Raw genomic sequence first — 27235 nt, forward strand, 5'->3', positions numbered from 1 at the left:
ATGGAAGTAAGTCTGAAAAATCTGAACAAATATCAGATCCTACACTGAAGGAGCACTTGTATGGGGACAAATTAGCGCCATAAGTAACTGAAGTAATAATTTAGATTTACAATTCTATACATTTTACTTTCGATTTGTTGAATTTATCTCAAAATTCATTTACTCAACTTTTAATTTTCTCATTTACGATATATTTTATTTTGAATTCGATACTTATGGTACTAATTTTAGCTCATACACTCAGTCCAATGGCATGTTGAGAGTGTTCTCTAGACCCAAAACCTCAGCCATTGCACAACGCTGGAGTCGGTTTGTGCATTCCTTACACAAGACAGTGCATAAATAAGGAACTAAGCACCCAAAGTATTTTTCAAATCAATCAAACCTTTCCAAACACCCTACAGTGCACTGGAAATCCACAACATGAAAATAGTTTACAATCTATTGTTTTTCTTTGAAAGTTAATTGGCCACAGCAGGCATTTTTCATTGGGCTTTTGGCATGCAAAGTATTATCCAGTTTCCCTTATTAAGCAGTGATGGATTTGTTGCCCGACCCTGTGCAGCCATTTGTCTAAATGTAATAACCATAACAATGGGAAACTGCACACAATCGCACACGCTTCATCTGGAAAACATGGCATGAGGACCAAATGTCTTAACAGTAGCATCATGTTACTTGAAATTACCTGCACTGAAAGAAATACAGCTCGTAAAGGGAAGGGGAAAGCCCTCTGCAGTTTTGAACACAAAGCTGAAAATGAGTATTTTGAAAAGTGGGGAAGCTGTGAATAAACGGTGGCAGGAAAAAGTAGTTGGAGGCCCTCCGTCTCATTGTGTAGGTCACAAAGGTGTTTCTTGATTTGACCTGACCCTGAATCAACATAAATACAATGTGTTTTATTACAGTGGACATGAACGGTGGACACAAACCGAGAGGAAAAACGTGTGAACATAAGTGTATAATGAGTTTATTACTCCCGTGTGTATACATATAGTATAATATGTTTATATATGTATGTATACATTGAAGCCTGGGAAAGATAGCCATTCCAGGTATGTCACTGACCGACACTGAAATCCAGGAAATGGGCCCTTCCTTCCCAGTATTCTTTGCTATTGCTTTACAAGAGGGTTCTGCCTACATCTCATCCAGACCCTCATCTTCCATCATGATCATCTGTGTTAACAAAATGCAAGTAATCTAGCTGTATAAGTACCACTACATGCCTGAAATGTATTCACTAGTGAGCTGGTGCCTGTGTCTGATGAAACTAGTTTTCTTTTCGGTGTTAAAGGAAATTGTTCAGTTTCTCTAACATTTTGACTATACTCTGTAATATAAGAATCCATTTCTGTAGCTGAGATGTTCTGATTCAGAGAACACAAACCTTTTGACAGACAGGCTTAGATGATTACATTAATGTAACTGCAGTCTGGTTGTGTTATGAGGAAGTTGCACCCTTTTTGAAATGAAAACACCAGAAATGTTGAAAATAGAATGTGAATCATTATTATTCTATTATTATTATTATTATTATTATTATTATTATTATTAATAATACTTTTTTTATTTCTGCAAGCGATGAGATGTGAGAGATTAGGGCTTGGACAAATATAGAGACATTACCCCATTATAGGCTCATAGTCGCGTGATCAGGTTATTCTAAAAGGAGACGGCAATTTTGATACTCTTTTGGTGATTCTTAAACAAGTTCCTTTCAAAAAGTACTTCTGGTTCTACATTCCTAGCAGGACGACTACCAGCAGTTGATTAAGTCCTACACGCCTAAATTGCACATTAATAAGAATTATTTGTATTTTATTTTTTACTAGTTCTGAATAATTGTATTTATCAATTTAAGGTCACACAAGTATTATCATTTTTTGTTGCTTTTTTTGGGAGAGTCAGTGGCAGATCTTTTGAAATCATCCCAGCAATTCAATTTGTATGATTTCTATTTATTCCCTGGAGTCACAAGAAAGCTTTCTTTGTCTAACTTGAATGGTACAAAAAAACATGAAATCAAAATTAGTGCAAGCTAGAAAGTCTGGAGGTTAATGTTCCCCTAAGGTGTGGATGGTCAACGCTCAAGGGGGAAAATTATGAAAATATTTTTTACATAATAACATTTCTCCTGAATTTGAAACCACATCAAACCAGGTCTTGCTTTGGGTAGATGGACTCCTTAATGCTTGTCAAACTGAACTGGGATGGTCAGCTTTGGATTGCTCTTTAGGATCTAATTAAAATCTATGGATTGTTTTTGGTGAGGTTTGGATGAAGAGGTGCCTCCACACTCTTTGATATGGAACCGTGAGGCAGTCTTTTTGTACACTTCTGTATGGAGCGTTGGTGCAGTTCACATTGCCACATCACAGTCAATTTCAATCCTCCTAAGCAACAGTTCCAGAGGCAAGAAAGCTTCATTGTAATATGCTAATGTTGGACCGCTTCAGATCTCTGACAATGGAGAAATGGCAACGCTCTTTTCTTAATGAGTAACAAGTACAGTGACAGCCTGCACTGTTTTTGAGTAGATAACCATTTATTGTATATTTTGTAAGATGACCCCAAACCACAGCAACAAACAAGTACAAAAAAATACAAACGGAAGAATCGCAATAAAATCACATACATTTCTCTCCCTCTCTGTAATACGCAAATTGAACTACACATTTGCTGGATTCCCACTCTACTTTGCTTTGTATTTTGCAAAATACATTACTTTGGGAATTCCCTCCAAATAATTTTAAGCCTGGGAGTACAAACCTAGTTAAACTTTGAACTCTGTAAATCATGCCATGCTATGCAGAATGAATTTTCCCTGTTCTCTCTCTCTCCATATACATCTATTGTGACAGAGGTGTGTGTGTGTGTGTGTGTGTGTGTGTGTGTCCAGGGATCGGTGGTGCCGCAGTCAGACAGGATAACAAAACTGGAGATTTTGTGGTGCCCAAACAAAAAGGCTGTAAATGACCATGTCGGCAGGAGTCGATGTTCTAAGGGTGTATAAAATATCTTTTGCCATGTTTCACTCATTCAGAAATAAGATTATTATACACAGAGGTGTAAAGTTTAAATGGTGCATTAAAAAGAAACTGCTAAACCTTTTCCAAAACATTTTTAAGTTTAATGGTATATCCCACTCTGTGTGGAAAATCTGACTGAAATTATTTTGCCTTTTTGAAAAGACCCCCACCCTCCGTTAGGTTAATCATAGGAATATGAACTATATGATTTGAACTTTTTTTTTTTAGTTGTTAATATCTTGTGTTTCCACATCACATATTGCTACAGCACTCAATGTTTGTTTTCATATAGCTTTGTGAGTGTTTATTTAACTTGTGTGATACGTGCTGTCATTGACACAGCACTACAAGACTGTAGAGGTCTGTGACCCAATAAATACTTTGTTCCTCAGCATCCGCCTGATAATTCAATTGAATTTAGTAGAACACAACTCCTTGAAAATGTTCAGTTGGTGCTGGACGGTGACAGCTTTGGATGTAGGAGTGAGGAAAGCAGGTCAGAGCCAGAGAAAGAAAGGTGGTGTGTTTGTTGACATTATCCCCAAGTGACGATTTCTGTGAAAATTCTGGCGGCACAATTCCAAATACAAGTAGCACATTCTGCAGTGGGGGGGAGAAGCTCTGTTACCACTCGTTATGAAGTATAATTGGCTTTCAATATGAACAAGCTTTATGAGTCTACTATGGCCACATTTCACTAAGAATGTCCTAGGAAGGGCTTTTAAATAAACAATAAAAGGAATGAATGGATTAGCTAGGGCATGATACAGAAATTATATCCAACCATTACCCAATTAAATGTTTGTTTTATTTTAAATCTGTTGGTTAGATAGAGGCTGTAAGAATGTTTAGTGCTGGAGAACAATGGGACTGTCTCTCCTTTCGATTCAAGCTGAGCACCATCAGTGCCTGGTTTGGGCAGCCAGGAAGATGGCAGGCAGGCGGGGTGTTATGGGATCGCAAATCCACCAACAGAGACCCATGTGGCTGACCACACGACCAGTCAGTGTCGGGACAGAGAAAAACACTTTGATCTCAATCCTGGTCCAGTACTGCTTTCGTATTTACTGTAAAATGAACTGTTTGTAAAACAACAGAAACAAAATAGTGGCTTAGCTTGTTTGTGGATTAACCAGGGACAAATGTTCCAAAGAATATAGAGCATTCCGCAGGTGTAACCTTTTCTTTGTACCTTGCAATGGAAAAGCTTTATTAGATTGAGGCCTTTCCTCTAAAGTTAAGAATTGTGGTAACGGGTGTGTCACTGTGGAGGCAATCTTTGTGTGACCACTGTAATGTGGGGTGGGGTATATTGGCTTTTATCTCTAAGGGGCTTTACATTTTAAAGAGCAGTTCTGTCTTTTATTTACTGTAACTAGTTGGGTTTAATAGTTTCATCTCATATTAATAGCTATGGCATAAAAAGACTGTCAAAATAATCGGATAAGAATGTCCCTTATCAGTTGTATTGCCTTTGTATTCAGGGACTTTTATCTGTCCTGATGCAGGAAGTGCTGGGAGTAACCGTTTCCTTTCTCATGCCAACAACTCTTAGATGAATACTTCCTTATCGGAGCCTAAGGAACATATTCGTCCCACTGGAACATTTTAAAGGGAAATGTTATTTGCCTGGATTGCTAAATTGTCTCTTCCACAGTGTCTTCACAATGAAATCAGATGCCGCTTCTATTTAAGGACAGTCGTTGTTTTGAAGTGACACCTGCTGGAAAAGAGTGAGAAGGGTCTTCAAAATCCCCAGTATAATGGCTTAGTATAATAATGTTGATGGTTTTAAGCCAGGTATGGGCAAGTGCAGTCCTCGAGGACCAGATTCCTGTAGATTTCAGTACCTTTTCAATTAGAAAAAGATTTAATGTGGAAATCACAAGTATGGATATGAGGGGTAATGAAAATAAGAGCGATCTGCAGCCCTATAAAGCCCAAAGTTGCCGATTCCTGTGTTAAGCAAAGCATTTATTTTTTATACTTGTTACTTACTTTAAACTTGTTTTTGTTCTGATGATTGTATACATGCCATAATGTACAACTGGATGTTTCTATTCATTTAAGAGATAACAAATCTTTTTTTTTTTTCCCCACAAAGCTATCTTATCTCTCCATCTTTACATAGCATATAGATATTTATCTCTAGGAAATGTATATATTTAGGATATAGGTTTCACTGCCATCTGTTTGTCCTTTCCTTTCCTTTCTTAATGTAGCCTCATTCTTTATGAATGTTATGGAACATCATTTCTATATATAGCAGGCCAGCCCTATAATATAAACTCTGCATGACCTACACATAACTCAATATGTTAAGCTATGGATATGGACTGCTCCACTTTCTGTGGAGGTGTCAGCTGTTGAACTCGCATTTTCTGGTCATACACATATTCCAGGGGGAAATGTCAGCCTTCATAAAACTGGGATTCTCTTCAGAAACCAACTACCCTCTTTTTGTTTTCCAGAATGGACTTAACCAAAACATGCAAGTTAAATGTTGGGTTCTGCACAGTGGCCACAGAGAGTTGGACAAAAACTGAGCATGGGAGAAATTAACCACTGGAATATATCCCAAGAAAATAATAATATGCTGCAGGGGAATATGTGGTGTGGAGAACCAATATCTACATTCATATGAATTCCTCTCATGTACTATATTTAACACACTTGCTTATCAGTCATTTTGAAAGTAAGACTAAACAAGTGGCCTGGCATTTTTGTTTAAGGAGAGTAGACCTATAGACAACTCTAGCATAGTCAAGCTCTTCCCAAGTCTTGAGGTCATGAGAACAAGTGAAAGGAAGGCCAGTGTATGTTCATTCAGATTCTTCGATCACATGCGGTGGGTTTTAAATTGAAGCTGATGTAGTGCTTTTTTTTGTGTGTAAGCAGATTTCAACGCTGCTATTATATGCATTTTAAAAAGAAGAATGCAATAATAACAAAACTACTTTTTCCCCAAATAAATACAGTGACCTTTGTAGTGGCAGGTAAAGACAAAAGTGTTATATTACACAACCAATGCATTGTTCCTGTGGAAATTTGAAGCACTGCTAATCTTAAAATTACATTTCAGCGTAACAAATCATTTGTGCCATTATGACTTTAATGATGTGTGCCATTACTTTGGCAGAGTGATTTAATTTCTTCACATACCTTTGAAATCTTAACATGAAAATAAGGCTGGAAACTGGAAGTTTATCCCAGATGTTGGAGTTGTGCACAACCAGAGTTGGCATTCCTGTTTGCTTTCTTGATTTCATGATCCAGTTAAATTTGAAAATGAATACTTCACCTCCATATATCTGTGGTGCCAAGTCTTCATCCATCAGGCTGAAGGTTTAGCATCCACACAAAGGACATTGTGGCCATTGTGCTTTGGGAATGGAAAATATCTCCCATGCTAGGCTAATTCCTGTATGAAAAGAGTGAAAATAAAACATTGCAAGTTCGGTTTGTCAGCTCAGATAAGTATTGGCAATGGCAGCCTTTGTGTTTTCTTATCCAGATAGTCAGACTTGTGTTGCATGTCTTGTGTTTGTTAACGGAAACTTGAGGTACATATTATAAACTTTACAGCTCAGAAATGTATGTTTGTTCAGCTTTTTATCTGGAATCCCATAAATTGCGGCTTGTCATTTCTAGACTGAAGCGCAAATACAGCAGAAGGAAAATCTGACTTGGAGCAAATGGTAGCCAAAGACTGCAGTTAAATAAATCGGGGCTTACAGGAAATGGATGTGGGTGTTGGTCAGGTGTGCACTTTTGTGTGCATCTTTGTTCTGTTTTTTAAATGTCCCAAAGAATTTTAGTTTCCCTCTTAAAGGATATGAAAATGAACACCAATGAGAAACCATATTTCGACTACTTCAGAACTGTTTGACTCCTAATGTTGCAGCTTCTTGACAGTTGGTGGCATCTGTCACTGTGTAAATAACATCTATCAAGAGCCAATGATGTTAAACCTACACTTCCCTCCTGCTACAGCATTGCGTCTTATTTTGTAATGCATTTTGTCCTTTATTTCACCTATATAACAATAGCCATTTAATGAAAAGTTGCCAAGTCTCAAAAAACAACTAATTTAATTTAAGCAATACATCAGTACAATTGATTGATTATTTAAGGACAAACACAGTATAAGTCCATGCTATTGTAAGTTTCCATTCCTGGATCTCACAGACTGTCTTAGTTCCTGCTTTGGTAAAGTCCTATAGCTTCATATCCATTAGTCTAACTTATAGCTGACTTGAAGATATGTGTACACAATAGCAAATGTATTATCACTTTTTTTTAAAGCTCCTTTAGGAGGTAGGTTAGATATGGTTCCTTTTCTCTGGGGACCAGTTCCAAATTTGTTACATTTAAGGAAAAGCTTGTGTGTCTTTCCATTAGTTTGTTAATGTAGGAGCATGGAATTGTCTGCAGTGTCCTGGGACTATATTGTAGCCCCTTTTGGCAATGATGGATAGCATGACTAAGGTAGTAAGTATTTCAGTTTTAAAATGTATTATGTCTTATCATTGTTATCCCAGTGCAGCCTGATAGAAATTTAACAGCTTTTTGTTTTTGTTTTTCTGGTTTCTCTTATAATAATCCCAGCATAGTTTTAGTCTGTCATTTTGAATTGATAAACCGAAAAACAAAACCTCTTTGTCTTATTATAGAGAGTTTGCAATATTTGTAGTCTGCATGCAACATGTATTACCATGCTAAGATTACATTTAATTTTTTCCCTTCAAAAAATAAAAATAAAACCACTTGAATACACTGCAAAACAACAGGAACGTCTACCTTTAGTGTTCCTGAAAAGGTTTTCTTGCTTCTAAGCACATGACATATATATTTTTTATGTTTCTCTGTTTATCTCCTCAGAGCGCTGTTGAAAATGCGGTCAAAAATAAATTACCTTAGGGTCCCCTCTATGTCCCCTTTGTGTTCTCTTTCAGTCTTTGTTTATTTGTTCGTAAATGCAAATGCATATACTGCATAACTAAAAGCCACAGGTCATTTGTTAATGAGATCATAATATAAAATGTTTTATGCCTTCAAAAGGTATCACTGAAGACTTAAGCATTTAAACCTTATCAGATTCATTAGGGTGGATTCCCGTAAACCTGGATTGATGAGAGAAAGTAAATGTATCAGAGAAGAGAACGCTGTGGCATGGAAAAGCACACATTAAAAAAACATAGTGGTAATGCACATTGAGCCAAAAACTGTTACGTTTCTTGTTGAAACCTCAAGACATAGGGAGGCTGTGTGGTTTATTTTTTTTCAGGGTGTTCCTGTGAAAACAAAGATCGTGCCATTGCTAATTTACCACTAGACGGGTCTGTATCTTTACTGCCATGAACTGAGACAATGAATCGGTTTCATATGCTGCAGGAAAAGGGTGCGATTCCGAGCCAAAACAGCCGGAAAACATGAAACCCCAAGTTTTTGATCTTGGGCCCGAATCAAAACTTCAGTCGCACGTTACAATTTCACCTTTTCCTGGCAGCTTTTTTGTGTGACGTCTACTGCATGCTCGGTACCTCAAGCACTGCGGAATTGATCCAATGGTCTGATTCGGCATATCTCGAAGCACAGCCGAGAAGCACACCCCTGTATCTGTCTGTATTCTCTCTTTTTATCATAATAAATAAGCAGACTGTAAGTTCACATATTTGTTAGCCTGTCACACAATATGTGTTCTCATGCACAGCACTTTGAATGAGTGAAAGGACCACAATTAGCAGGCTGTGTGTACATTAGTTTAGGAGATTATATTTGACATAGCCTATATGTATTCTAATGGGCAGTAAGGAAAGAGGTTAAAATATATCATCCATCATGAAATGTCCTGCATTTGGATTGTCAGTACTGGAGAGAGTGAAAACAAAACGCAAGGAAAAAAATTACAATATAATTTAGTGGGAGAGCTACTCTCGACATCAGTACTATTCACTAAGCTCGGTTCATAATCAACACTTGCATTTAGACCTGATCGATGGGCTATCCAATCATAACCTGCTTAGGATGTGATGGAGGAGAGGCTATGCTGCTTAAAGCACAGGGTCCATAGTTCTAAAGACAGCTGGAATATGTTTAAGCCTAAATCTGCCTTCACTGAGGTTCTTTAGAGGAAATATCAATGTCATGGCTTGATTTTTAGTTTTTCTTTATTTTTCAGATTGAATGGACCTGGGAAACGAGAAGGCAGCTAATAAAGAATGTCAGCAACAAAAGAAATCAATTAAAACATAGCACTGTGCACATTATGGTAAATAAAGGGATATTTATATTTGGGTAAACTACAATGACCTTGCCTATGTTTAAAAAATAAGTGTTTACAGAACTGTTACATATTACAGATATTAAGTAGACCCAGTGTGTGTTTTTTTTTTAAATGTGTTGCTGCTTGTTTGGTTTGTTTTGTTGTTTACAGCTTGTGGACACATAAAGAACAGGCAAGTGCCAAAGTAAGTAATTTGTTCAGGTGCAAACCTGGAGGGAAAGCATTCAAATCCAGCAAGAAATTTACAACAAAGATTTGGGAAGGGGCGGGTGGGGGTTAAGATCAGAGGAATAATTTCAGTGTTACACAGAGTGCTTCACAAGTAAACAACAGAGTATAACAGGACAACCTGAATAGGAAGTGGAACTACTGGGAAATTTAAATAACAGGAAGATTGACTAGGTAATTCGAAAGACCTCTAAATTAAGATTTTATTTAATCCTATCCAAGCACTAAAACAATGATACTCACTCATTGTTCTGTTTGACCCTGTGAATCACCATGAGAAAAATGGTCACTGTTCTAAAATATCTTCCTGGTCATTGAACTGCACTTCTTACGAATTGGGCTAATGTAATCATCTTGAGAGGTTGTGTATTTTAACACACCTAAAAAACTAAACTGGGCACTGTGGTCTTGGATGACATTGACGATGAACCAGTTCCACCCAAGAAGTTTTTCCCCATTTATTATGATTTATTCATTGTTCCACTGATATTGTGTGGGAGTTTGAACTTTTCATTTTTTTTTATTTTTTTTTTTTAATTGGAAACGCATTAAATAAGAGTAGGCAGTTTGAATGTGAATTTGGAACTGTATGTGAATACCAAAATACCAAGATGTTCAGTTGGTGTTTCTGTATTTCAATGAGAAATGTTGAGTTTAAGACCATGATAGAGCGTTACCACAAAACAAACCACCAACAACAAAAGCAAGAATGACATATATTTTGTTTTATCTTTCTTTGGGAGAAATGCATTTATATATGTAAAATATATTTAAGTCACCACAGAACAGTCAATAATTTGTCACCTTTAAGATATGGATTGTTTACTTATTTTATGTCTGATTACAAGACATGGGAGCAGGACTTTAATATTCCTCTATAGTTTGAACAGATACGTTTTAAATTATTGTGGACTGTCAGCTGTCAACTGTCAGCTGAAAAAGTATTTTTTTCTGTAACTTCCTTAATTGTATAATATTTACAGGACTGACTGTACTTTAACGGGGCAGTCCATTATGAAGACATTAAAACTTTCAAGTAACCCTGTGTACTTTTTTGTGTTATAAGTTTCTTTCTGGATCTGACTATCACATGTAAGCTCATTCACATCACAGTTATCAGCTGTCGGGCCTCTCTGCACAAGAACCCTTCATGACAACAGCTGTTAAGTACACATACAGAGATATGGTGACGAAAAGTACAATGGAAAGTTGCATAAGCCGTTCCAGTACAGGACTATATGGGTTACATATCTAGATGTGAAGATGGACATTTTTCTTCTCGGATGCATACATTTCTTTTTACAGAATCATACTAGAAATTATCAAAATACCAAAAATATTTGCATACATTTCATCTCTCATTTCCCAATTAGCAATCCTTTATCATTTTTTTTTTTTTTAACAAGAGCTATACCAAACCACAATTTGAAGTTATATTATATACATTACATCTGAAAACACAGATAGTGAACCTGTGATTTGTATTTTGTATAACTCTTTCTTAAATACATGGCTTGACATGTTTACAAAATCAAGGGATCACTTTTAAAAAGGTTGGCCAATGTTAGCTGCCTTTGAAAAAGCTTTTGTCTGTGCCCCTTTAGAAGATTAGACACTCAGTCAAAGCTTCTCCCTTTCACCTGGTGAACAGCCACCATCTGGGATATGTTATTGGTGGGATGAAGTCCTGATGCAAGAACACAGCGCAAGCACATCAGGAACTTTGATGTACTTCTGCTATTCAGTCCAAATTTATGATGCATCCCCAGGCCAGATGTGACCCATGAAATCCCAAGTTTGGAGCCACACATCTGTATACCTCAGTCAAGATGGAGGAGTTGAGGGTGTTTGGAGGTTGATAGTGGGAGTCATTTATGAAGGCTGTCAGAATGAGCTGTATTGATCTGCTTGCCTGATGACTCGAGTCTCTCGTATGGAGCACAGCGGGAAGTAGATTAGGAACGCAATGAGTGCGGATATGAGTGACTGATTCTTCCCAATACAGGGCAGAATGTCTATGTTTATGTGCTTATGTGAGTCCTTAAAATTACCAAAACCAAAGTGTGCCATGCAGGGCTGTGATTTAATAATATTGAGCTTACCAAATGAACATTTGATCAATCTATTTGTCAATGTGGGCAAAGATGTAGAGACTTTAGACATCTAAAATAAAATAGCAGAATATGAAGCATAAGGGATGAAGCAGAATGCTGGTCAGTCAGAAAAGGGAATAACTGAAAACACTTTCAGACGTGGTTATATTCTACTAAGCATGGTATTGTGTAATGTATCATTTTGCTTTGATGATAAGTGTTACAAGAAACTGCATCATTGTAAATTCAAAGTAAGGATACTTATTTATAAAAATGTGTACTGTAATGCAAGGAATATTCTGCCTACGTCATTTGATGTGCTTTATGTATTTATTATTTCCAGAAAGAAACCCTTGCTCTTTACAAACTGGCGTCTATTGTCTTTCATTAAATAGACAGTTCTTCAAAACTCACATATGTGATTCCTGCTACACAGGATATGAAAGCATCTTCCCCTCCATTGTTTTAGACCACTTCTGTTTTGAAACCAGAAGCACTACCTTTTGTTTAATGCTTCCCAAATGCAAACCTACATATTTATATATGTTTATGCAGGTATATTGTATTGTAAATATAATTATATGACAATATATAATATATATTGTACATATATACATTTTACATATGGGTTGTGAAACTAAACTAAACTAAAACTGTGACACCACACAGACAGCTAACTAAGGACATGCACGGCACTAACGCAGATTGCCTTCTTGAAAACCGATGGCAACAGTCATATAACTCATGAGCTGTTGTATATTGTTTCCTTTACGGTTGACCATACCTCTTTACATGCTTTACATGATATCGCTTTTTTGCTCCATGTTACTATGCTTTTAAGATTGGTATACTATATTAAACCTTTATTGGGTTTTCATTGTAAAATAAATGCACCACAAAAAAGGGGAAATTGTTACATTTTATCTCCAATGCTGAGTTTTGAATGCCTCTCTCTTTTGAAAAAATACAAAATTGGGAGCTTCAAACAAAAACCCTCAGGATGATGCTTTCGGTAAGTGCTCAGGTTGACATTTGGCATGATGAATGGGAAACAAGTCTTAGTGGGACTTCGCCTCTCATTAATTTTTGTTTTCCTGTATGTGAATTTGCACAGAATTGCAAAGACAAGAGTTCACAAATCTGGCTTCCTGTGTCAGTAATTTCAAGTTGTGTTGAATGGAGGAACCTCTTTTGGGATTGTACTCTATCCTGTCCTTGTTAGAAAAATTTAAACAAAACAAACAAAAAAATGTGATGATAAAGGTAAAGTTACCAAAACATGCCATGCTGTAAGGGGTATCGAGTTCTTGTTAATCAAGGCTAAATTGCCTTGGGAATGGAGGTCATCATAAGGGTTTTAAAACAGTTTAATTTGGCTTTAAAGTTTATGGTTTCGAGTTTTGTTTCTTCTTAAATTCATGTGATCCTGATCACAGTGTGCATATATTCACAGCATTGTGTTAGTTATCTTTTTAATAATAATTATTATTATATGAATTGATAATGTCATGTTCATGTATGTTATTTTTAAACCTGCAGATGACTGAATGAGACTGAATTCAGAGAATCTTGCAAAGCTTTATTGAACTAAACAGGTCTTCCCGGAACGAGTATGGGTAGAATGAAGGGGAAATTTGAAATGTCTCTCAATGCAACTGCGCACATAGCTCTGTAATATGAAATCAGCAATCTCAACCTAAGTTATCAGTCTGTGAATCTGTGGCAGCTTCATTTTCTGCTTGGTGTTGTGCAGCATATATAATATCTGTATGCCAACGCGTTTCATTTGGGTGGAGGAGGCATTGGGTGAAGTTCATCAGAGTCATTTCTGATACAATAAATCAGGTTGAATCTCGTGGGAACCAACTATGACTGGGCTCTATACGTATTTTTGTCTTTAAGGGCAGGCTCACATCATTTTAGGTATAAAATAAGATGAAAATAATGGGTCGTTTAGAGAGTGTTATCTCGTGTTACTTTCTATCACTGAACACACTGGGACAGAACACAGCTTGGAACCTACGGAGGATGGGACATTTTCTTTTTCCTTTATTCTAAATTAGTGGGCAAATATGGACATGTAAATGGCCACTCCCACTTAATACTATCATTTCAATTAATTAACATTGGTTAGGCCGTTTCTGAAGTGCATCACAATGGATTTCCTCAAATCCACTGTAGCCTCCAGCACCCTGAGTTCTTCTATAGCTGAGTAAGACACTAAGATATAGAGTCGTGGTTAAAAATATCAACAACACACTTTTAGAGACATTTTAAAAAGCCAAGCAAAATCAAAATGAATTGCAAATGGGCAATGTTTGCTCCTGCTAAGTTGCAAAAGACAATCTGTGCTGAAGCTTCCTTTTGGTGGAGCTGGCAAAACTTTCCAGCCTTTAACATTAATCCTCTCTGCCCCCGCAGCTCCTAGATAACTGGATTGACATGAAAAGGCTGTTTTTTAAATGGAACACATGCACGTCATTACAGGATCGTTTCATGCAGGGCCAGTATGAAAAAGCAGCAGGAAGCCTTGACAGAAAACACAGTCTGCACACCTGCAGGGGATTGAGCTGCACATCTAAAAAACCCAGAGAAAACAAGGTGTTTTTTTTTAGTATGATGTTGTCTTCTAAGATGCCCTCTGATCATCTTGGCAACTGAAGAACAGAGCTAGATCATCAATGTTAAAATTTCCCAGCTGTATAGTAGGTAATGATTGTGCGAATACATCATGGGCATTCTAATTATTGCATTGAATAATGAACTCCTACTGTAAATATAAAATTCCTCAAAGTATTTGAGGGCAATTAATCTGATTAAAGAACTAAACTTAATGAAAAAGTCTGCTTGTAGGTATGCAAGGGAAAGCTATCAAACATAAGAGTAAAATTTTAGTTTGCAAGTCAGTCCAGCAGCATCTCATACTTTTCATACTTGTGAATTTCTTTCTATTCCAGCAGTACAATGTATCTGTCCAGGAACGTGCCTGAAAATGTATCTCTGTGAAGGTATTTTCGGTATTAAACATTAGGGGCATGACCTCATTCAGGCAAAATAAAGATTGATTATGAATGACATTCCAGTTCTGGCAGCTGCATGAAAATCATATCTTGACGGCAAATACTTTCCATAAATATTACCTTTTGTTCTATGGTGAAGGCAAGAACAAAAAACAACACTAATCACATACACTGTGCAAACTTGACTGGTCATTGTATATATTTATCGATCTACTGCTATCTAGCTATCTAGCAACATAAGACGAGGAAAAAAAAGGCACTAAGTTGATCATAAGTAATTAAAAAAGCAGAAAAGTCTGTGCTCATGTTTTTTTTTAAGAAGCCAAAAATATATCATAAAGTATATAATGAAAATACTGCCACCAGAAACATAGCAAAAATAGCATTTCAGTTTCATTTTCATTTCAAGATGTATGCACTCCCACTGGGTAGAAGCAAGAAGCCTCAGACAAACAAGAAGCCACCATAAGGTTTGAGGTTTATGAATTGTAAGTGATATATAGGTCAGTTATATAAGTTGTGATGTGGTCTGGGCCTTAGTCTTTTGATATATACATGATGTCACACATGGTGTCCCACAAGGATCTGTTATTGGTCCAGTCATGCTTTATGTATATAGACAAATATTAGATGATTAACTGACATTGCCAATTAATTGTGTAGTTTGTAGTTTTTGTAGTTTGCAATTGTGTTTTACAGGTGTAAGACACAAGTACAGCTTAACGACTTCTGCAACGAAAGGCAAGCAAAAGGGGAAGCAAAAGCACTGAAGGTCATTGTTTCTGCGTTTCATGCCTCCTCCCTTATATTGTTCAATCCCTGTGGGTGTAAATCCATTCCTACTGCATCCTCGCTAATCTGATGGGGGAACGCAAACTTATTCACAATGGGACCAGTGAGTAATATTCTGTGCTTTTATGTTTGCCAGCAATACCCAACAACTGACCATTATCAGTCCATTTCCTAAAGTTCGAATCCAGTCATAAAGTGACTAAATTCCCAATCCGCCCAAGTCGTGCTCCAAAAATTCCACATCCTTTTCCTCAAACACCCAAATGAAGGGCTGTGGTTGCTAAGGGAAACAGAAATCGACAAACCGTCGGAAATCACATGGTAAAGCTCTGATGGGGCAGGGGTTAACCATTGATGGATCACCATTCAGTACTCTACGATAGTTTGTAAATCCAAATTAGGAGTGATTAAAGATTAACAGGGTCTGTGGAATAACCCTTGAGAGTCAGCATTTGAAGGCAGTCTGCATAGAGCACAGTCACTCATCTTCACTAAGTGTGGGGCAAATGTTTCAAAACTTTAAGGACCAGGAAAAGCAGTAGGTAAGCTCACATTTTGGAGACGCTTGTTTGTGAAGTATGCATAGCGTGCTTTCCCACAAGTTCATGGGAATTGTAGGTTTTGGATGGCTGATTTCCATACTCTGTATTCTGTAACCCGTCAATTATTAAGTGTCCTGTGGCTGGTCTCCAAAGGAAAGTCTTACTAAAAAAATTAGGGGGATATAGTGGATACAAAACCAAAACAAACCAAACAAAACAAAAAAAACACTCCAATGAACACTTTGATCTTTGTCATTTGCTGTAGTATGTCACTATTTTCATAAAGTCTAGCTGTAAGAGAAATGCTATCCACTGAACTCGACCTACACCCCCTGACTCCTCGCAATGTCAAAACAGTTTTCACATCTCTGACCAGAAACAGTCCTGCTTCTATTTGTTACGATGATGATGAGAGAATGGGGAAAAACCTAGAGCTGTTTAGACCAATGGTGCTCATCTCCATGATTTCAATAATTTAAGTATTACAGACATACTGTGTGGGGTGGAGATCGTTTGGGGATCTGAATTAATGGGCGGGAAATTGTGGGAGCTTTTGGCATTAAAAGTTGGCCCCATACGTGAATAGTGGGGAGCAGTGATTGGGGAGAGAGCATCATGCAGGGTTGGGGGATAAGTCGGGGTGCCCCAGTCCCCTACTTTCCGATTCAAACTAGCCTGAGAGACTTATAAAAGCAGAGTTGTGTGCAGGAGAGAGACAATTGATGCTGCACCGGTACCACTGATTTCCCTGCAAATTACACTGTTGCTAAGTTCATTATCCTCATTAACCATTATTATGTTTATTTCTTGTTTTTTTAATGCAAGACAGTGAATTCCATAGCAAGAAGCCTAAACACTACAAACACTACTGCAGGGCTCTGGAGGCAGTGGAGATTGAGAGAAGGGTTAAACCAGTTAAACAAATCCTGCAATGGACTGGCATGGTATAGCCTGTGTCTGCTTGGTTAGGTTCCAGCTCACTGTGACCCAGTACTAGATGAAGCAGTAATATGAAAATGGATGGATGGATGGATGGATAGTGAAATTAATACTAACCATACAGCTCATGCATAGATATCAAATCTCTCATATCTCATGAAGTTAAATTCAATTAAATCCTGTCATTAAAGCCCTTCTCAACAGATAGCTCTTGTAATACAAATTACTCTTATATATTTCTATAATTTCAGAAAAATTTTATTGCCACCAAAAGCTCAAAATCTCATACCAATTCTGAAATAGATATGTTTTTTAGGACCACGGGGGGATGTCAAACAAAAGGGAAAGCCAGGCATGAATGAAAGTGCAAGTTCAAACAATGAAGGTAAAGAACAGAGTTTGGTCAGAAGACATCCCCTTCCCTCTATTATGAGAGTCTCCCATATTTCCATGTCTCTGTGTTGACAGGTTAGTCTATAATGTCCTCACACTCCCCTGGATCTGGGAGCCTATCATATGTCCGACAGTCCATTAGCTTCTTTAGCTAAAATCTATGTTTTTAAATGTTGGTTGACATAATTTCTGCTGCTGTTTTTTAAATGTACAGGGTCCCACTGAATGGATGTGATGCATGTCAAGTCCCAGTGCCTCTCTAGATGGAAAAGCATAACCTTTGAATGTGGCTAAACTTTTATGCTTTCAAGTTAAAAATTAGGTGTGTAGGTTTGAGTCTGTTTTACATAGGAGACCAGGTGTACAAGGGGTTAACAGCATGTCATATTCAACATAACAGCAATAATGTAATATTTTAAAATGGCCGTATGATTAATGGGAATTGAAGTTGGTGACTTTTAGCCAAGAAACACAAAATCAAGAAAGTTATTTTAAGATGATATTCTTGTGCCAGAGAGAAAACATCAATTAGAACAAACAGACTTCAAATGTGGGAATGACTAGGAATAACCGGAAAGAAAACAATCTTAATCTTGCTGTTACTCAGACTCCAACACCTACTTTTACTTCTTCCTGAAAGTAAAGGAGATATGATCTTAGGTTTTATGAGAAAAAATACAGTACGTCACTTCAGGCGGATAAGTTACAGCTCACAATGTCCAAAAGCAAACCACACCTCTTCCAAGTTGGTATCGGCATTACAATTTTCTCTGAAGAGATTTTTAATTTACTGATAGATTAGGCAAGTAGACAAAATAATAATATTAAAACTTGAAGTGAATGAATAAGAACAAATTAAATAATCCCACAAGAGGTCAACACAATTCACAATCTGTGAAAAGACCCAATGTCCTGAATTTATTTATGTATTTTAGGTTATTAAAGATGCCCTGTGATATCTGTGTCAAACGAATGCTTAACAAAAAAAAAAACATTTTGTACAAAAAATCATATAAAATTAGTTTCTTAGACGTTGAATTATCTTTGCTGTATCTCCCCCCAAATGTAACTGTTAAGAACAGAGTGATTGAGAAAGTGGGAGAAGAGAATAAAGCAATGTAACTTCTCAGAAGCTCAGCCTAAACGATTGCGAGTTTTGCTCTGTTTCTGTAATTTGTGTCTCTATTCTTCTATAAGGTGCATCTTTTTGCTGTTCGTGTACTGAAGTTGTTTAATGTGGGAGAGACACAGGAAATCATTCACATATAAACAACTGTGTGAACTATAGTCACACTTTTTGAGTCATATTTCAGAGCCTTTGTCAAAAAAGACCAGTTAATCTTCTCTCATCAGGTTCTCAGGCAAAACACCAGAATATATTAAAGGAAGAAAAACTCATCTAAGCACTGACAGATAACTTCTACATAATTACATTCCTCCAGGAAATATTCTGTTAACATGTTGTAAGTGTTGAATGTTACCATTGAGAAATACAAAGCATGTCAATAGTAGGAAAGGGTACACTAATGTTATGATTTAAGATTGTGATACAGGCTTCCAATTAATCCAGATTTCAAGGTAGATATGAACAATTATGTCTCTATTACATTTTATTTTTAAATCACCATTTCACATTCATAGATGCAGTTTATCCATGTCTTTTGTTCTTATCAGTGCATATTTGTTTGTATGTGACAAATACATATGGATATCTACTGTTATTCATATAATTAATTCATGAACTCAATTTTACTTCCCCCTTAGACAGTGTCACATTGTTTCGCAGTTTTGTTTTTCCTCAGATAGAAAATTAACTTACAAATAAATGTGTCATATGGACAGAATAATATATCTTTGTCTAACAAAATGTAAATATCATGACCATGTTTTCGATTAAATCTGCTAGACTAACACTAGACACTAAGTAATAAAGGTATGGTCAAGACAATTAGTTGTTCATTAGTTCATTCAGAACATGATTAACTCTAAACTCAAATGAAAGGCAGTGCATTAAGAATGAAACCTAAAGCAAACCGACCAAAAATATACCTTCTTCTTTCTTAATTTAAACCTGAAGCTTTAAATGTGATAAAAAGATGATATACAAAGCAGCTGCTTTAGTGTTTTTCTTAACTCTTCCTACAACAGATAAGTTACTGACCAAACTAACTGTGAATTGGAGACACAGTAAAGTGAATGAGGGGTGATGCTTTCTAATGCATATTGCAAAAAAAGCAAATCAATTGTATCCGGCTGTCATCTCACCACTTTATAATTTTTTCAGCCTCTGCTTTATTATTCATTTTGAAAAAAACATTAATTTTACTTGGTGATAAGAAGATAGAATAAAATGAGAAAAGCATTCACCTTATTACATTAAAAATTGGAATAAATAAATCACATATGTAATCCAGATTAAGTATATATATATATATATATATATATATATATATATATATACACTCACCTAAAGGATTATTAGGAACACCATACTAATACTGTGTTTGACCCCCTTTCGCCTTCAGAACTGCCTTAATTCTACGTGGCATTGATTCAACAAGGTGCTGAAAGCATTCTTTAGAAATGTTGGCCCATATTGATAGGATAGCATCTTGCAGTTGATGGAGATTTGTGGGATGCACATCCAGGGCACGAAGCTCCCGTTCCACCACATCCCAAAGATGCTCTATTGGGTTGAGATCTGGTGACTGTGGGGGCCAGTTTAGTACAGTGAACTCATTGTCATGTTCAAGAAACCAATTTGAAATGATTCGACCTTTGTGACATGGTGCATTATCCTGCTGGAAGTAGCCATCAGAGGATGGGTACATGGTGGTCATAAAGGGATGGACATGGTCAGAAACAATGCTCAGGTAGGCCGTGGCATTTAAACGATGCACAATTGGCACTAAGGGGCCTAAAGTGTGCCAAGAAAACATCCCCCACACCATTACACCACCACCAGCAGCCTGCACAGTGGTAACAAGGCATGATGGATCCATGTTCTCATTCTGTTTACGCCAAAGTCTGACTCTACCATCTGAATGTCTCAACAGAAATCGAGACTCATCAGACCAGGCAACATTTTTCCAGTCTTCAACTGTCCAATTTTGGTGAGCTTGTGCAAATTGTAGCCTCTTTTTCCTATTTGTAGTGGAGAGGAGTGGTACCCGGTGGGGTCTTCTGCTGTTGTAGCCCATCCGCCTCAAGGTTGTACGTGTTGTGGCTTCACAAATGCTTGGCTGCATACCTCGGTTGTAACGAGTGGTTATTTCAGTCAAAGTTGCTCTTCTATCAGCTTGAATCAGTCGGCCCATTCTCCTCTGACCTCTAGCATCAACAAGGCATTTCCGCCCACAGGACTGCCGCATACTGGATGTTTTTCCCTTTTCACACCATTCTTTGTAAACCCTAGAAATGGTTGTGCGTGAAAATCCCAGTAACTGAGCAGATTGTGAAATACTCAGACCGGCCCGTCTGGCACCAACAACCATGCCACGCTCAAAATTGCTTAAATCACCTTTCTTTCCCATTCAGACATTCAGTTTGGAGTTCAGGAGATTGTCTTGACCAGGACCACACCCCTAAATGCATTGAAGCAACTGCCATGTGATTGGTTGGTTAGATAATTGCATTAATGAGAAATTGAACAGGTATTCCTAATAATCCTTTAGGTGAGTGTATATATATATATATATATATATAAGGAAACAAACTGAAATGCTGCGATATTATATTAAACTGAAAGGATACAGAGGAAAGGAATGCATATCGTTAAATACTCATTTCCTGTAATGACTAACTTTAACTCACTGCTTTGCAAACAAATGGGAAACACTTCACAATAATGGCCACACATTCTTAATGAATCGATACATGAATCCCACGGAATAACGTATGAACACCTTATGCACTTCCACTGAGATCTGATATTGATCACATGTAGTAGACCTAACCCTAAACCCAGTCTGGGACCCTGACCCTAATGTTGTTAACATGTGATTCTGATAAGGTGGTGTGTTCTTCTTGTGGTATACATACTTCGATTCATGAACTCTGTTCCCTCACAGCTTTGTGTTGAATGATCTCAGTATTTGAATCATTCCGTCTAATTTTATTTCGTCATAACTAAGTACACTGACTCCAGTATTTTGAGGTTACTGTAGCAATGTGGCTGAGCAGAAGGTATTCTGTATTTCCCATTAGACTGCGCTGGAGGGATGTACCCAGATGTCCACTAGAGGCCGCTACACCACATGCATTGCTTCTTTTCGTGCCTCTAAGACATTAGAAGAACTTGCATTCAATATATTTGAAACTCAAATTTTAATTTGACTCCTGACTTATGTTTACCCTGTTCTTGTGTAACATTCCTTTACTTTTACCCCTCGCAGCAATGTCCTCTTTCTAACCCAGGGGGTCATGGGTACCTACCATAAAGCTTGTCCGTTTGTCATTTGTAGTCTTACAATACTATACATTATAAATAAATAGTTCAATTAATTTGTTAATTTAGTGTTAATCGTAAGAAATGAGTTTCCACATACTTACGGACTACTTTCTGCCTGCGCTCTTCACAGCTGATGAAATGCGTAGTTCGGCGAGGCAGTTCCAAAATAAAAATACTTTATAGACTTGTAGGCAGTACTTAATGTACAGATGTGCTCAACCCAGCTTTTAAGTATTTAAAATATCTATTAGCCGGCTTTTGAGAGTCAACGATTTGCAACCATTTGCTTACAGCAGTTATCCACTTTGGTATATGATTTGTTTTTTCTGTTATTTTTTATTTGAACATCCCCTCATAGATTTTTTTGTTTGTTTGTTTGTTTCGTTACATTTTACCAGCATGAAAACACAACACAGATCACCTTCTGTAGGTCAGCTATACCTGATCCTCGACCAAACCATTTTTATATGGTGAGAAAGTGGGCTTATTGTTACATGTAACACATTTATAATAATGACTAATAATCAGTTAATAGGTCATGTGAGAGGGGTCTCTTATTGTGTGAGATTGTATGCCCACACTGCATGAGATTACATTTCTTATCCAATAAGAGACACTCTTTATGTGACACTTACATACTACCATTATGATGGCTTAAACTTAAACTACTTAAACTGATGGGAAGTGAATGCCGGACTTAATTCTAAATGAAAGTGATGCTAAGTTTAAAGTATAAAGAGGGACTCACTTCCCTTTCAATGAGTACATTCTCAGTACAAAAGGGTGAAGATCCTATAATACTCCTTCCTCCAGAGCCTGCTGTTTTTCAACCCTGGCCCCTAAGTGGTGAAACGACATTCCCATTGAGGTCAGGACAGCAGAGTCCCTGACCACCTTCCCATGATTACTCAAGACACATCTGTTCAGACTGTACTTCACACAAAGCAGTTTATTCTCCGGAGCTCTTCAGCACTCCTGTCATTTTGCACTTCATATAACTATGCTTCTTTGATCTAGGATGCATGCTTTGTATTTCTGCATTTTCACAGTTTTTAACTTCTACCCTGTATTCATGCTTCATTTGAATTCTATTGCTGTACTTTTGTAATGTTTGTAATGCCTGTAAGTCACCCTGGAAAAGGGCATCTGCCAATAAATAAATAATATTATAATACAGTGATTCTCAACCTGGGGGTGAATTACCCACCAAGGAGGAATACAGCTTATTTCAGAGGGTACTCTGTTCACAGAAACTGAACTTATGTGCAGGTTAACAAGTACTGCACTAGAGTATATGAGAGAAGAAAAATCGGGACTCCTTAATAATGCTTTTTATGTACATTACATTAGAAATGGTTCCTACCTACACTACCATTCAAAAGTTTGGGGTCACTTAGAAATATCATTGTTTTTGAAAGAAAAGCAAATTTGTTGTCCATTAAAATAACATCAAATTGATCAGAAATACAGTGTAGACATTGTTAATGTCGTAAATGACTATTGTAGCTGGAAACGGCTGATTTGTAATGAAATATCTACATAGGCGTACAGAGGCCCATTATCAGCAACCATCAGTCCTGTGTTCCAATGGCACGTTGTGTTTGCTAATCCACCTTTATCATTCTGTCTCTTCTTGTTCTGAAAAATGAAGGCTATTCCATGTGAGAAATTGCCAAGAAACTGAAGATCTCAGACAACGCTGTGTATAACTCCCTTCACAGAACAGCGCAAACTGGCTCTAACCAGAATAGAAAGAGGAGCCGGAGGCCCCGGTGCACAACTGAGCAAGAGGACAAATACATTAGAGTGTCTAGTTTGAGAAACAGACGCCTCACAGGTCCTCAACTGGCAGCTTCATTAAATAGTCCCAGCAAAACTCCAGGCTCAACGTCAACAGTGAAGAGGAGACTCTGGGATGCTGGCCTTCTAGGAAGAGTTGCAAAGAAAAAGCCTCATCTCAGACTGGCCAATAAAAAATTAAGATGGGCAAAATAACACAGACACTGGACAGAGGAATATTGGAAAAAAGTATTATGGACAGACGAATGTAAGTTTGAGGTGTTCGGATCAAAAAGATTAACATTTGTGAGACGCAGACCAAATGAAAAGAGAGTGCTCCTAATCTCAGCTCGTTACCTGTATAAAAGATAACTGGGAGCCAGAAATCTTGCTGATTGATAGGGGATCAAATACTTATTTCCCTCATTAACATGCAAATCAATTTATAACTTTTTTGAAATGCGTTTTTCTGGATTTTTTTGTTGTTATTCTGTCTCTCACTGTTAAAATACAGCTACCATTAAAATTATACACTGATCATTTCTTTGTCAGTGGGCAAACGTACAAAATCAGCAGGGGATCAAATACTTTTTTCCCTCACTGTATGGCTGCAAAGCAATATCTGGTCGGAGAGACATGCTCAGTGCTGTTACTTTCCCAGCGCCTTTCTTGAAACCACTCACAAACCCCAGAGTAAGTAAGTAATTTTTACCATATAGGTCTAGTGATGCAAAGGCATACAAATTATTCAACTTCAATTATTATCGAATTATGCTGTTTCTTGAGTTTGCTTTTTCATATCTTCCACTTGAAAATGAAGGGGGTAATTCTGAATGTATTTATCCGTAGCTCAAGAGGTATCATTGACAAAAAAGTTTAACAACACTGCTATGAGAGGTAATTCACCCCACTACAGAGTTTTACCATGTTTATCAAGCCTGTTTCAGCAGTGTCTATAGCAGTGTCTCCATTCTTTCAAAATATGTTGTTTTTGATAATCTAATGGAGACTTTTGTCCCTATTTTTAAATCCTTTTTACCAAGTATAAATATGTATGCAACCAGAAAACTGCAGGTCTTTTGAACCTGCCCCCCCCCCCCCCCCCTTTAAGCCAGATGGTACTTGTTTTTCATTTCAAATAAAGAGTTTAATTTACCAGAACAGAAAAAGTGAAAACCCCCCAAAAAAAAAAAGGTAGAAAGTGCACAAACAACAAGAGTTATATCACAAACAGACCCTTGATGTTCCTTGTGACTTTGAAGCTTCGAAGCCCCCCTGTTTTATCTGAACAATGCTCATGGCTTGAATTTGCAGAACTCTTAAACCTCAAGAACTTTCCACTTCAGAGGTGTTCAGGTAACCACACAGACTGCACTCTGATCAGAGGAACAAGCACTTATTTGGAGTGTTCTCAGTGAAACATGTTTAATGCTGTGATTGCAAATATACACATATATGTATATTTTAAGATAATAATAAATAAACAATTGCGTAGTATATTTCTCATCAGGGCACAAATTGAAGGATTATAGTGGGTCATACATAATAATTAAAAAAGGAATACATTTTTAACTTTGACAGGACGCTGTGGTCATAGGCAGTGGAAAGGGGTAATAAAAAAGCAGACCACAATGAAGCCTTATGTTTGCCTGAGGTACTGTCACACTTTACTGGGTGTTGCATCATAAGGCTTTTAAACTTGGGGAAGAAGGGTGTGTTTCTTTAAGGCAGTAAAGTTTACTCCAGTAACAGAAAGAAACTCCTTATATTGAACCATTTTTACATGGTGGGAAACTAAAAAACATTTGCCGTCACAATATAGTTTTTTTTTGAGAAAGCGAATATACTGCTGGCAAGGTGGGATCGATTCAGTTTGAACTGGTAATTGTTCGTGACAATCAGCGTTGTATGTATCGTAAAACAGATAAGAAAAGAGAAGACAAATAGCTTGACTACTGTTTGTTCACTATCGGTGGTTGCACTACAGTGAATCTAGATGTCCAATTTAATGATGCTCCCTACTCTCAACCCTCTTCTAAATCATACTCAAAGCTTTGAATACATAACATAAGTGAAAAGTATTTATTGGTACAGGATACACATCAATTGAATTTTTAGGTCACTGGTTGCAAGTTGAAATGATAATTAAATTGCTAATCCTGTGACCAGATTTGTATTCCCCAAAGCAGGAACATTGCACTGAAGCAGCTATAAGGAAAATAATAAAGGTTCCAAACAGATTTTGTGGGAATTATACATTGTGTCTTGATAATGGTTATTAAAACTCAATAAGTTTCTCTACCTGAAAATCTGAAAACAGGATTTCCGGTGTCAGGTAACTTGCAAAACTATTTCCTGCTTGTACAACATTTACCTTACAGCTTGCACTAAATCCTGGTTGAGGTTTTCTAGGTGCTCAGGTGAAGAATTTTAGGTCACACTTTGTAATAACATTACATCTATTGTAGTTAATAAGCAATAAACATAACATTGTCAGATGATGAATAAGAACCTATAAAAGTGTTACTAATGTAGTTATAAACCTTTATAAATTATTTATCTTCCAAAAATAGAGTAGAGTAAAACTCTACTATGAACAGGGACTTGTGAAATGCAATACAATTTTATAGTCATCAGACAACAGTGTTAATGTTATGATGTACACATTATATTATGGTTAGCTGAATAGTGGTGGAAGACTACATTAATATAAATAGTTCCATAGATTGTTATTGGCCACCTGTTAACATGTAATTAGGTGCTAATCGACTATTATAGATGTAACCGAATTATAAACTGTTACTGACGAGCTGTTTGGATTAAGAACAGTGTGTTTCAACCTTTGTTGCTAAATTAAGTAAACTGTTAACTGGGAATTTGATATACAGCGATATGCAGTATGCTTCTGTCCGTTTTGAATTTGATCTACACTGCTGTTTCGTGTGGTGTTAATTTCGACAATATTTTTGTTGTTCCAATTATTTGCACAGACTTTTGATGTTATGGTACATTGAAATGCCAAAACAGCATTATTCCCAAAATCATAATGAATTTTGCTATTTTATATTCTTCTCAAGTAACATTTTTAAATAGAATTACATTATACAAATCATTATTATCAGGTTACTTTACAGCTATACAATGTTTTAAATGTCCAAGAAACGTAAGCTGACAAATGTGTCTGAGTTTAGTCAGAGATGCTCTGGATGTTGTGTTATCCACCAGTTTAGTAGAGAAACAGGTTAAAACTAAATGCAAAGGTCATCCATCCTTTTCTGAGTGCATACACTACACTAATCACCTTTGTACCCTGTACGATACAGAAGTAGAAATCGGTCAAATGTATTCAAAGTTAAGAACTTCGGTACATCCCAGAGAACTCACTCAATTCATTATTTATACATTGAATGGGTTATACCTATATAATAACACATATCCTAACCAACTAACTACTTCAGTAATTAAGCCATTAAGAGCTCAGAAAACAGAAAACCTTGTGGATTTCAAAGTGAGTTGAGTATATGTTGTATGTTATTGTAATAATAATAATAATAATAATAATCCTAGCTAATCCTTTGTAATCATCAGCGCACATTGGAAATGAATTCCCAGCACAATTTGGGTTACAGTTTCAGTGCAATTTCCTCTTGATCTGTTCAATTACTTTATAGCTCAAATAGG

General features: G+C 36.9%; 1 protein-coding gene across 1 annotated transcript in view; it reads left to right on the forward strand.

Moving 5' to 3' along the window:
* Positions 1 to 10586, forward strand: part of LOC136751355 (OX-2 membrane glycoprotein) — a 34880-nt gene extending 24294 nt beyond the window's left edge. Inside the window, exon 7 of the mRNA XM_066706909.1 lies at positions 9214 to 10586. Coding sequence (XP_066563006.1) covers positions 9214 to 9218 — 5 coding nt within the window. The 3' untranslated portion in view covers positions 9219 to 10586. The remainder of the gene's footprint in view (positions 1 to 9213) is intronic.
* Positions 10587 to 27235: the final 16649 nt, after the last annotated feature.

Source organism: Amia ocellicauda, chromosome 6 (genome assembly GCF_036373705.1).
Source record: "Amia ocellicauda isolate fAmiCal2 chromosome 6, fAmiCal2.hap1, whole genome shotgun sequence".
In the NCBI taxonomy this organism is placed as follows: domain Eukaryota; kingdom Metazoa; phylum Chordata; class Actinopteri; order Amiiformes; family Amiidae; genus Amia; species Amia ocellicauda.